Source organism: Hydra vulgaris, chromosome 03 (assembly GCF_038396675.1).
Source record: "Hydra vulgaris chromosome 03, alternate assembly HydraT2T_AEP".
NCBI classification, from domain to species: domain Eukaryota; kingdom Metazoa; phylum Cnidaria; class Hydrozoa; order Anthoathecata; family Hydridae; genus Hydra; species Hydra vulgaris.
Genome location: NC_088922.1, coordinates 33,790,001 through 33,802,590, shown reverse-complemented (window position 1 = coordinate 33,802,590; position 12,590 = coordinate 33,790,001). Strand labels below are relative to the sequence as shown.

The 12,590-nt window shown below is 26.7% G+C and overlaps 1 protein-coding gene across 2 annotated transcripts in view; it reads right to left on the bottom strand.

Moving 5' to 3' along the window:
* The window catches only part of LOC101239367 (uncharacterized), a 74,027-nt gene that overhangs the window by 10,351 nt on the left and 51,086 nt on the right, over positions 1-12,590 (bottom strand). Inside the window, exons 6-7 of one of the 2 annotated variants that reach the window (XM_065792975.1) lie at positions 10,033-10,218; positions 8,964-9,092 (exon numbers count right to left, since the gene is read on the bottom strand). In XM_065792975.1, the coding sequence (XP_065649047.1) occupies positions 8,964-9,092; positions 10,033-10,218 (315 nt within the window). The remainder of the gene's footprint in view (positions 1-8,963; positions 9,093-10,032; positions 10,219-12,590) is intronic. The other variant, XM_065792976.1, reaches the window with a different exon arrangement.

Here is a 12,590-nt window from a genome sequence, read left to right as displayed (position 1 = left end):
CTTTAATAAGTGAATGGGTTATAAAATGATTAGCGTGAAATCCATACTGGTGTTTGTAAAGGCATTTAAATTTATTCAAAAATGCATAGAGCCTCTTATGAATAGCTTTATCAAAGAGTTTACATAAGTTAGAAAGACGAGAGATAGGTCGGTAGTTAGACATATCCAGGGTTACAACTAAAAAATGGTAACAACTTTGAAGGGGCATAACTCCCTGGGTTCGTGGGATAAAAAATGATTTTTAAAAAAAGAAAAAAAAAGTATTTTAGTTGGGCAATTTATTTGCATATTAATTTTTTTCAATCAAATCATTGCGCCTTACATAGTCTAATCGGTGTGACGTTGACTGAAAAAGGCACTGTACAAAAGATTTTTTCATTTAAAAAAGGCAATACTTTATTCTGTTGCGCAATTTCTTGAGATTGTCAGCTTTCCAATTATTCTCATACACTTTTCCTTTGAGAATACTCCAAAAACCCTCAATCTGACAACATCCAGGCACATTTGCAGGGTTATCTTCTCTTTTGACAAAAATGATCTTTCTCTCATTCATGTAGTTTGGTACAGATTTTGCATAATGAGATGATGCCAGATCAGGCCAAAACATGTATTTGCCATCAGAATGATGCTTTTTGATAAATGGAATTAGTTTGTTCTTGATACAATCATTTTTGTAGATTTCTTGGTTGATTGCAAAGCTACTTTCTCTGATTTGGCGAAAATATTCCTTTATCGGAAAAGCAAATCCAAACTTGTAATTTATTTTCATATTTTGCAATGGGGTTGAATTTGACACTTGTTGGTGTTAGAGAAACATCACTTGAATAATAAATATATTCCCTTTAATCGAAGAATGGTTAAATGTGAAGTACAACTCGCTGTCAAGGATTAACAGTTTAATTCGATACAGCTGACCGCACTTTGTTCGAGTTGTCTCTATTTGATCACAAGTTCTTAGTGGAATCTTCTTTTTCTTTGGCCTGATTAAGGACTTTGTTTTTAATGTTTTGCTGATATATACTTGGTTGCACTTAAATTTCTGAGCTGCTTGTGTTTGCGATATGCTGTCTTTGTGGTCAAACATTGTTTTAAGTCTTTCGATGTAGATGTAGAAGTTGTACAAATGTTCTTGACAGGCTTTTTTTTTTCTTTCATTTTTCTCTGTAACAATAAATTATTTTAATTCAAAATAAAACAAGTTTTGTAGAGAATTGAAAATGCTACAAACTAGGTAAGATTGCAACTATAATTAATATAAAGTATGTTGCATAACTTTGTCTTGTAAGTCATTACCATTTTTTAGTTATAACCTGTTAGAACCTTTTTTAAATATTGGAATAACTTTAGCAACTTTGCTAAAGTCATTCCAATATTTAAAAGCATCTGGGAATAAACCACTTTGAAATGTGTTTTCTAATAATACTGAGAGGTTTAGAAACTATGTCTGGAATAAGTTTAAGAAGGAATGTAGGAAGACTATTAGGACCAAAGTTTTTTCCAGTTCTTAAAGGTGGTTTTAATAAGATTAGAGATTTCATTTTCTGTGACAGGATCAATAAAGAACAAATTAGAATTTGGAGAGTTGAGATAGTAAATTTGGATGTTGAAGGTATGATTTTGTTTTGAAGTTTGTTTTGGATAGTAACAAAAAAGTTGTTTAATGTATTCGATACAGTAGTTTGATCTGTGATGATATTTTCTTTCAATTTAAGTTTGAGAGTTGAACTATAGTAGGAATGTTTTATATTAATGATTTCTTTTACCCCTTTCCAAGTATTTTTAATATTATTTAAGTTTTTACTAAAATAGGTAATAAGATTTTTTACTAATTTTTAGTAGATTGCTGATTCTGTTTCTATAAAATTTAAATTTAGAAAACAGTTCAATTTTAGTACTAATATCTCTATATTTTGTGCAATTTTAGTACTAATATCTCTATATTTTGATCCATGGTTTTGATTTAAGTTTAACTTGCTACTTAGTTTTTCATATGGAGCATACTGGTCTAATAAGTTATCAAATGTCTTTAAAAGAAAACTGATAGATTGATTTACATCATCATCTTTTTTAATATAGAGATCCCAGTTAATGTTGGAAACATCTTCAATAAATAAATTTTTGTTAAAGTTCTTGAAGCATCACCTGTAATATATACCTTTTTTAGGGTAATTAGTTTTTCTAGGAATGCAGATAAATTGAGCCATATGATCAGATATTGAAATAGTAAGGTTGCCAGAGATTTGGTCAGGTGAATTGAAGTTTATAAAAATGTTATCAATAAGTGTCTGTGATTTGGCTGTTATGCGTGTTAATAGAATTATAACAGGGTGTAATGAAAAAGAAATAAGCGAGTCAAGGTAGCTAAATATAGGATTTGATTCATTATATTTTAGTATATCCATATTAAAATCCCCATAAGAAAAATGCTTTTCTTTCAATATTTAATTTATCTAATAGTGGAGTTAAATAATTACTAGTGAAATTACTAGTCTTGATTCATATATGGATGTCAATATATACAACCAATTATTATATTTGTTATAGTTTCAACAAAAATGGATTCAAGACATTTGAAGAGTAGATCCTTAGGTCGTTACGAACTATGTAGTTTAAATTGGAGTTTAGATATAGAAGAGCACTCCCTTTTTTAGCTTCAGTGGGGCAATGCTCAATGTTAAATCCATTTATAGATATGCTTGTTATATTTGTATCATTTACATATAAATTTGACAGTAATACCTATTGCCACAGGTAATGTATTAAGAGTGCTAATAAAACTGTAGAGATCATCAATGTGATATGGTAAGGAAGTGATGTTGAGATAAATATAAAGATCTGAATTAGGAACAATTTTTTTATTGAAATCTATGGTGTCATAGTATTTAAAATTAATTAAACCATGGGGATTATTTAGATCTGTAATTGTATTTCGTGGACTTGATGTAGTGTCAAAAGAAAATAGTAAATTAGCATTCTTGTGTGAGAATGGTTGTGTGATAATCGGTCTTGTGTGATAATTGGTCAAGCTTAAGTCAGAAAGAGAGCTAAATAGAATATTCTTAGATGGCATAAGATATTAGGAGTGTAAAACAATTTGGTTATATTTAATATGGACCCAGAAAAAAATTAAGCTATAAACAACAGTATCATGCCAATATACACACCAAAATATCATAAAAGTAGTAATGATAAATGAATATAAAGGTAGTACACTTAATATAAATACAATTATAATAATCCAGAATAATTAGTAATTAAGTTGTTAAAAAGTTAGTAAAAAATATAAAATAAAAATAAAAAAAATCAGCAAACAAGTAAACACTTTCAAAAAACAAGTAAGAGGTCTCAAATAACAAATAAATACTCTTTTTATACAAGTAAAAAAATCTTTTTTGATTGTTTAGTTTCTCTACTTTTTCTTGCTTCTTTTCTGCTTATCTGGTTCAATTTTTTCGTTCAATAAGTTGTATCTATCTATCACCCTAATAAATTGTATCTATCACCCTAATAAATTGCATCTATCTATTACCCTAATAAACTGCATCTATCTATTACCCTAATAAATTGCATCTATCAATTACCCTAATAAATTGCATCTATCTATTACCCTAATAAATTACATCTATCTATCACCCTAATAAATTGCATTTATCTATCACCCTAATAAACTGCATCTATCTATCACCCTAATAAATTGCATCTATATATTACCCTAATAATCTTCTCTAGTTTCCAACTTTTAAATGATAGAATTCATGTTTGACCACAGTGACAGGGTTTCAATGGGGCAAGTTGGCCAAAATCACTTTTTTGCACCAAGTTACTATGGAAACACTTGGATACGTTGTCTAATGATTTGAAATAGAGGGTATAGGTTAATTATGTATGCAACAAAGCAAATAGAACTTTTGGTATTATGTGATGTACCTTTACATGCTTAAATATATTAATGGTGAAAATTTTGTACAAATCATTTATGAGTAGGAATATGCTGTAGTAGTGTAATGTTGGTAATATTAAAAATTTACAAAGGTGAGTAACAAGGTTATCAATGTTATTACTCAAATTACAGTACAAAAATAGACTTGATATACTTTTAAAAACGGACTTGATACTTAGAATTACAAAGTTAAAGAGTGTAAAAGGGTTGATAAAACTCAAATATATAAAAATTTTAATAAACTAAATATATTGAAACTTTGACCAATAATTAGCAGTAATAAATAGTAAATCATTAATAACATGTGGTCACAATTATAGTAAAAGACTGCACACCAAGATACCATTTCTTTACAAATCCCATTGCAACTATTTAGAACAAGTTAAACTCAGTTACAATCAATGCATAAAGTTTAAATCATTTCATATATTTAATAGACAAAGAAATAAACTTTAAAATTTAACTAATAAATCATAAGAAATATTTGATAAAATATTAAACCTAAAATATAGTTATCATAAGCTGACAAGTCAGGTTCCACAGAAGAATTTGCTCCTGTTTCATCACTTTATTATTTTTAAAAATTTAGATGCATTCATTCACATATCATTAAAACTCTTGCCAAGTACAAAACATGGTATGCCTAATCAACAAGCAAGCCAAAAAGAGCAAATCAAGACTGGCATTGATCATCTTTATTGTGATTTTCAGGGAAAACTGAAAACCACAATAAGGCTCATTATCACCCTTGATAATGAGCCTTACTTCACTATGTTGTACTTAATGAAAACAGCACTTATTATTCTAGTGACATAGACAAGACTCCATCAAGCATTAAATATTGCAAAATTCACTAGTTCAAACCCAAGCTACTTGCCTGACTGGCTGCTTCTGACAAAGGTATTTCCAAGCCATTTTTTGTCACAAGTGCCTTGCATTCAACAAAGCCATCTATGAAATGGATTAGATCAGGGGAAGATTAGTGCTGCTCATAAATGCTCAATATGTCAATGGCAATTATGTATTTTAACTGGCCCTAGCCTCATCCCATGACTAGCACTAGCTTCATTGCTATAACTGCCACCAACTGCCTTGTGGCCCATAACATCAAATTTATTAAAAAAGTTGACAATCCACTAGCTGTACCAGAGAGTTGCCCAATTGAAAAAATTTATTTAATAAAAATATAATAGAAAAAGGCTATTTTGAAAGAAAAAGTGTATGAGTGTAACTGGCAAGCAAAAGATGTGAAGCAACTACAAACCAGAATAAAACTTTGTTTGAAAAAACTAATTTTAACCTTTTGGGTTAACTTATCTTAGAATTGGCTAAATCTGATGAAACAGGTTGAAGACTTAGTTAAATAAAAAACTAAATACTATTTCATGAATAATGGTAATCACCCATTAAAAAAGATTCTTTTAGGATTATAATTATTAATCAGTATTTATAAATAAGTATAAATATAATATAAATAAGAATCTGATAATTATAAGTTTACTTGAAGTTGAATGTTCATTATCATAAACTATTTTCAATTCTTCATCTTTTTTGAATAGAAATCAGTATATGAATTTACTTTTTTTACGAGACTTGCTGTTTGCATTACTTCATATTTTACTTCATTTTTCAATTTAATAAACTTTTAATAAAGAGTAATAAGAATTTTAAAAATTTAGTAATTATCAGTTTCTTAAACTATGACATATTTTAGGTGAGCTAACAAGCCATGATAACTATCCAGCCATAAAATTATTGCCTACCCAGCTATAGCTGGTTAGCCAGCCAATAGCTGAAACCATTTCAGCCATGAAAATAAAATTTCAGGGCTAGAAGGTAAAGTAATAAGTGATACTGTTCAATTCATTTAGAGGTGTTTCTTTATCAAAAGAAGCAAAACCATGGTTTAAAATGTAACTATATTTTGTTTTTCAACAAGTAAAAAATTGAAACTAAAACTTACTTTTAAACACTAAAACTCAGATGAGCAATATGAGTTCTTAAAACTTTAAATCTCTGATCAAAGTCCTCAAATTGTCTGATCTCATGATATCAATCAAATTGTCTGATCTCATGATATCAATCAAATTGTCTGATCTCATGATATCAATCAAATTGTCTGATCTCATGATATCAATCAAATTGTCTGATCTCATGATATCAATCAAATTGTCTGATCTCATGATATCAATCAAATTGTCTGATCTCATGATATCAATCAAATTGTCTGATCTCATGATATCAATCAAATTTGCTTTTGAGCTGCTTTCTGTTACTTTAGCTTTTCAAAACTTATACTGTTCAGTAGAACGATTTCCTTATGATCTTTCCTTGAACGATTTCCTTATGATCTTTCCTTATGATCTTTCCTTATGATTTTTCGTTTTAGTATAATGCCCCACTTTCAAACAAACTTCACAAAAAGCATTTATTTTAAATTTCTTATTTTTTTGCAACCATAATTGAATTCCTCTAAACACACCATAAGTCACTTTTGTACTTGTGTAATACTTAAACGAAAGGAGATTTTTCTAAAAATTAAATAAAGATTTTTTTAACATTTTCAAATTTAGCAATGCTAATGTAAAATCTAGTTTTACTGCAGCATATAAGCGCCTCAAATTCTAAATGCGCAACTCTACATTTATATGTTGCCCTAAAAATATCATGATCAAAAATAAATAGGTATAATAAAAATAGATAAAAATAAAAAAATTTTATACATTAAACATTTTTAATAATTAAGTTATTTTAATCATTATTTTTATTAAAGTTTGACAAGTTATTGAAAACATAATAAAATAACATTTTTAAAAAAGAAAAAGCATAAAAATAAACTAGAATTATTAGAAATTAAAAATAAATTAGATTATTAGAAAAATAAACTTTCTTAAAAACATTTTATGTTTGTTAAAAACTGTTGTTCTCTAGCTTATAGTTTTTTTAGCATAAAAAAAGCTGAACAAATGAGTTGTTGAAATATTTTCAAAATAATGCTGATTCGACATTTTCATGGTGATCTGAAGAGTCAAAAAAGTAAGTTTGACATATATAACATCTTGATAATGGTTTGAAAGATTTTCCTAAAATTTGGAACCCAAATGAAATAATTAGATTTATGCATTGTCTCTGTAATATTTCTATGTTTTCACTATTATCTTAGTAATATTCGATTAAGCATTCAAAAATAACATTTTTTCAGAATTTTGAAAAACTTTTGTAATGAAGCAGATTAAATGTTTTTTAAAACAATTACGTTAAATTTCAATAAACTAGTTTGAACATATTTAGTCCTGGGCAAAAGCATGACGTGGGCAAATGGAAGGGCAACTTTTCAACCATTTTCTCTTCCCCCCCCTTACCCCAAACACAATATTTTTCAAAATCCACAAAAAATAAAAAAATAAAAAAAAAACAAGCACTATTACGTAGTAACAAAAATTATATCCTTATCCACCAAAATTCATCATAAAAACATCATAGTCCACTTTTTTTAATGTTTAATGGAATCATATTATTTTTATTTTTTTGAATACTCTGGTATCAAGGTATAAGTTTTTGAACTAGGAATAAAATTAAGATACTTCCTTGCACCAGGAATTGTTTTAATGGAACACTTCTTTGTACCAGGAACTGTTGTAATATCTAAACATTTTTTTTCTAATTATTTCAAATTCTGCTAATTTCCTCCTTTGAAAATAACTTAAAACAAATGCCAGTTATTTTGATTTTACAAAAAAAGTACATTAAATTAATATTTAAAACTTGCTATTAGTAACTTCTTTTGGACTTTGTTGATACACCTTTAACAGTCCCACCAACAACATTACAGGGAATTTATTATGGCTGATAGCAAATAAAAATATCCATTTAGCATTTAAAGTCTCTACTGTGATAACAAAGATTAATAAAGTTTTTAAATTGTGATGCACAGTCATCAGAAAAATACTTCAGACGTAATACATCAGGTAGATTTTCATTAATATATCTTGTAAACAAACCTTGTGTCATAATCTATTTCTTCTATCTACATCTACTGAAAGGAAAAAAAAAAATTTTTTTTAATAGAAATTCTCTTGAAAATAAAGTACAATTATAAAAAGTGAACATTTACTTGTGTGATTAACTTTTAAGGTCAACCTGGACAAAAAAATTGTTCATTTTCAGCAAATTCTCCTAAAATGAAGCATTCATTCTGGTTATTTTTTTTTTTTAATACAGTTTTTCAAGTATCTACTTTTTGTTTTAGCTATGAATGAATGTGTGGTAAAGCTATCAATGTTGTTACACAAGGAATTATTAAATTCATCTAGTGGCTATGATTGTAACAGTAGTGTCACATAGTCAGTTCTCTGCCACTAGAAAATTTTTCTTTTAAATTTGCTTTTGGGTTCAAAAATTTTCTATATTTTGGAATTCCAAAAATTTATTTGGGTTTTAAAATTTAGAAAATTCTCCAAACCATTATCTAGATATTGTATGTCAAAGTAGATTTGCTGTCTCATCAGATTACTGCAAAAATGCTGAAACAGCATTATTTTAGTTGGAAATATCTCAACAATGCATTTATACTTTTAACTAAAATTTTCTCAGTTATTGTTTATTTAATATGGACTGCAAATTATTTAAAAATAAAGCAATTCTGAGAAGTAAGGGTGACATGGTCTGGATGACTTATTGAGGAATGACACTATTTCAAAAATTTTCTTATTTTTTATTTTCCATCATATAGCTAAGTATCAGATTTCCCCTAGCTATCACATAGATAATCAGTTTTTTTCCAGGTAAGTATTAGATTTTTTCCTGGCCATCACACAGCTAAGTATCAGTATTTGAAGGCTGTTTTTATTAAAATTTTATTTCCACAGATCTATTTGCTTTTTAGATTTTTTTAAATAGAATTTCTACTTTCACAAGTGTTTTTTTCAGTCAGGTTTCTCAGTCAGGTTAAAACAGTTTTTTTTTGTCCACATATTAAGATTCAATAAAAATTTATTTATTAGTAAAATGGAAACCTTTTCACCTTTTGTGTAGATAAAACATCATCAGTATATAAAGAAGCTTCTAATAATAGAATTGCAGAGTGAAGTTTGTAATAGTTTGTAACTTCATTTATATGAATTTGATTAATCAATCTTGAAATCAAACGAGGCTAAATAACAAAAAATTAGAATCAATAGTAAAAAATTAGAATTAAAAACAAAAAAAGATTATTATCTCAATAGAGAACAATAGAACTCAATCATAACTCATATCTCAATACCCCAGAGAACAATGTGGCAGATATGTAAAAAAAAAGAAAGAAAAGTTAAACAGTTGACTTTCAAACATTTTTGTAAAAGACATTTTTTTATAACAGATGTTGTTTCAAACTAAAATTATTGTAATTGTTTATAACAATGATTTTTTATTTTGGTTTAAACAAAAGCAATTTTATTTCCATTTATCAATATTAATCTTTATATTAAACTTTTACAGCATGACAATAATCAACTGTTGTTAAGCGAAACTGATGTTAAGCAAAACTGATGTTAAGCAAAACTGTTGTTAATCAAAACTGTTGTTAATCAAAACTGTTGTTAGGCAAAACTGTTGTTGAGCAAAACTGCTGTTAGGCAAAACTGTTGTTAGGCAAAAATAATGTCACTTAAAAAAGTTATTTGAAAAACTGGTTCCAACACTTAAAAAAGTAATTTGAAAAACATCAATCAGACAATAATAACATTTCCATTCTAAATGTTAAAGTTCGCAATTAATCTTCATAGAAGTCAGAAAACAATGCAATAAAATCTTTTATCAAAGCTTCAGTTTATAACAACAGAAAATCTTGATATTATTATAGTATTGTAGTAAATAAAATATCAATTGTTATTTTAAAACTTAAGTTTCTGTTAAGTTGAAATTAAAAAAAAGTTTAAGTATTAAAAATGAGATATACTACAATCATTATTATGATTTTCATCACTATCATCACTAGAATGATTATCATCACTATCATCATTTGAATGATTGTCATCACTACCATCATTAGAATGAAATGTGCAATAAAAATTATGCAATAAATAAAAATTGAATTAAGTTTAAAAACTTACTGTAACAGGACAATCAACATCACTATGTTTCCATAGACCATCTGTTATCATTGATGATGACATTAAAAAACAAAATAATTGTTTAAATTGTAAACCTCGCAAAGTCATAGGGATAAAATCTGACAATTGTAAAATGTTATGATGATGTAAATTCATTGCATGAATGTATGATGTCAATTTAACCATCTAAAAAATGTATAACTTTATACATAATCCGAAAACTATAAACACATTTAATAAATCTACTCTGCTCTAGTTTTTAATGTTTAATAAATTTACTCTGCTCCAGTTTTTAATGTTTAAAATTTTAAGATTAAAGTTTATTAGAAATAGACATGTGTTTAAGATTAAAGTTTATTAGAAATAGATAAGATTAAAGTTTATTAGAAATAGACATGTGTTTAAGAATAAAGTTTATTAGAAATAGACATGTGTTTAAGAATAAAGTTTATTAGAAATAGACATGTGTTTAAGATTAAATTTTATTAGAAATAGACATGTGTTTAAGATTAAAGTTTATTAGAAATAGATAAGATTGAAGTTTATTAGAAATAGACATGTGTTTAAGATTAAAGTTTATTAGAAATAGACATGTGTTTAAGATTAAAGCTTATTAGAAATAGACATATGTTTAAGATTAAAGTTTATTAGAAATAGATAAGATTAAAGTTTATTAGAAATAGACATGTGTTTAAGATTAAAGTTTATTAGAAATAGACATGTGTTTAAGATTAAAGCTTATTAGAAATAGACATATGTTTAAGAATAAAGTTTATTAGAAATAGACATGTGTTTAAGATTAAAGCTTATTAGAAATAGACATGTGTTTAAGATTTAAGAAAAAGAGAAATATAATAACTTAGATTTTGTACTGCTTTAAAGAAATCTAAAAAATTTTAAAATAAATATAAAATCAAAAACTATATATATATATTACTTTCCATTGTTTAAAAAAATAATTAGTTCATATAGTTTAGATTAATTTTTTTTACAATACTATGTTATTAATTAAGGAAAATTAAAAATTAAAAATCAAGAGAAACATTAGTATTAAAACTGGTGAGCAAAACCTGTTTTGCCAGAAATATAGGGATTCCTGATAACGATTTCTTAATAAGAATGAGTTGAACATTTTATGTGGTAGACAATTTTAGTTTGTTATAAAATATAATTTTCAAAAAAATTAAAATAACACAACAATTTACTGATTTTTTTAAAATGTAATTATTAAATCTTTGTAGCATACCCAGTATCGTTAACAATCTTTTCTTAATATTTAAACCTGTTTAGTACTGTATATATTTTTGTAATATTTACTGTGGAATTTTTAACATAAGTAATACAAGTAACTGTGGCTTCGACTATTGTATAATGATATATACTTATTATTTAGCTTCATAATATTATAGCCAGTAAAAAAAGAAAGGGAACAAATATTTACAGAACTGACAAAACAATTTTTGAAAATCAACGGAAACAGCTTGTAAAAAAAATATTGCAGAGGTTGTTGCATGACAGTTGTCACAAGACTGTCATGTGACCATGGAAGCCAACATTAAGTATAAAAGTACAGGTCAAACATTTTGGCATCATGTTACTATCAGCAACATAAACCATAAATATATATAATAAGAGAAAAACAAATCATAGTTAGAGAGTAATTATTATTTAATCTAGCATCAAGAGATTGTTTGCACCCAAGTCGCATCCAGATTGCTAATTGAGTGGATAGTTTGTAAAGTACAGAGAAAAAAAGTTTCAATAACAACACTGTGTAATATGTAAAAGGCTTTCTTTAGCTTGTCTTTATATTGTAGAACTTCAATGATTTTAATTATGCATAGTTTAAGGAATTGCAATTCACAACCCTTTCACATATTTATCAATGTATAGTAGTATAAAACAACCTACACTAACATTATATCCAGTGTTAAATATTGAGTAAAATTTCCTTTATTTAAATTTATATTGTTAGTAAGTAGCTGTCTGAGCCCGTAAAATATGGATCTTGGTAACTTTTCAGCGACCATTTTGACACTTATTCCTTATTTACTTCAATATATTTTAGTAAATGGTAGAAAAATAATTAAGTTTAAAAGACGCTCTCAAAGCTAAAAAAAAATTAAAATGTGTTCTTTTTCAGCATACTTAGAGCTTATTAAAACCCTCACCCCAATTATTTATTTTAAAAGAAAAAGTTTGAATATAACATCTTCCTACTTTAGAGAGAAAATTGTCCTTTTACTGCCTTAGATGTGCAGATTTACTTAATTGATTATGTAAACAGATAAGCATTTCTTACACAGATGACAATTGCAAGACATATCTCCTGGTGTTTTCAAAATTTAAGGCTATAATAAAACTTCAACCCTCTCATTAAGATTTATATTTATTTACAAAGCAAAAGCGGACCTAGAAAACAGAATCCAGAGAGCTAGGTATTAGTCATCAAAAGTTTAAATCCTCTGCTTGGATAAAAAAAGAAATTATTTTATATTTTTTAATTTTGTTAATTTTTAAAAATAAAATAACAAATACAAAATATTATAACAGTTTAA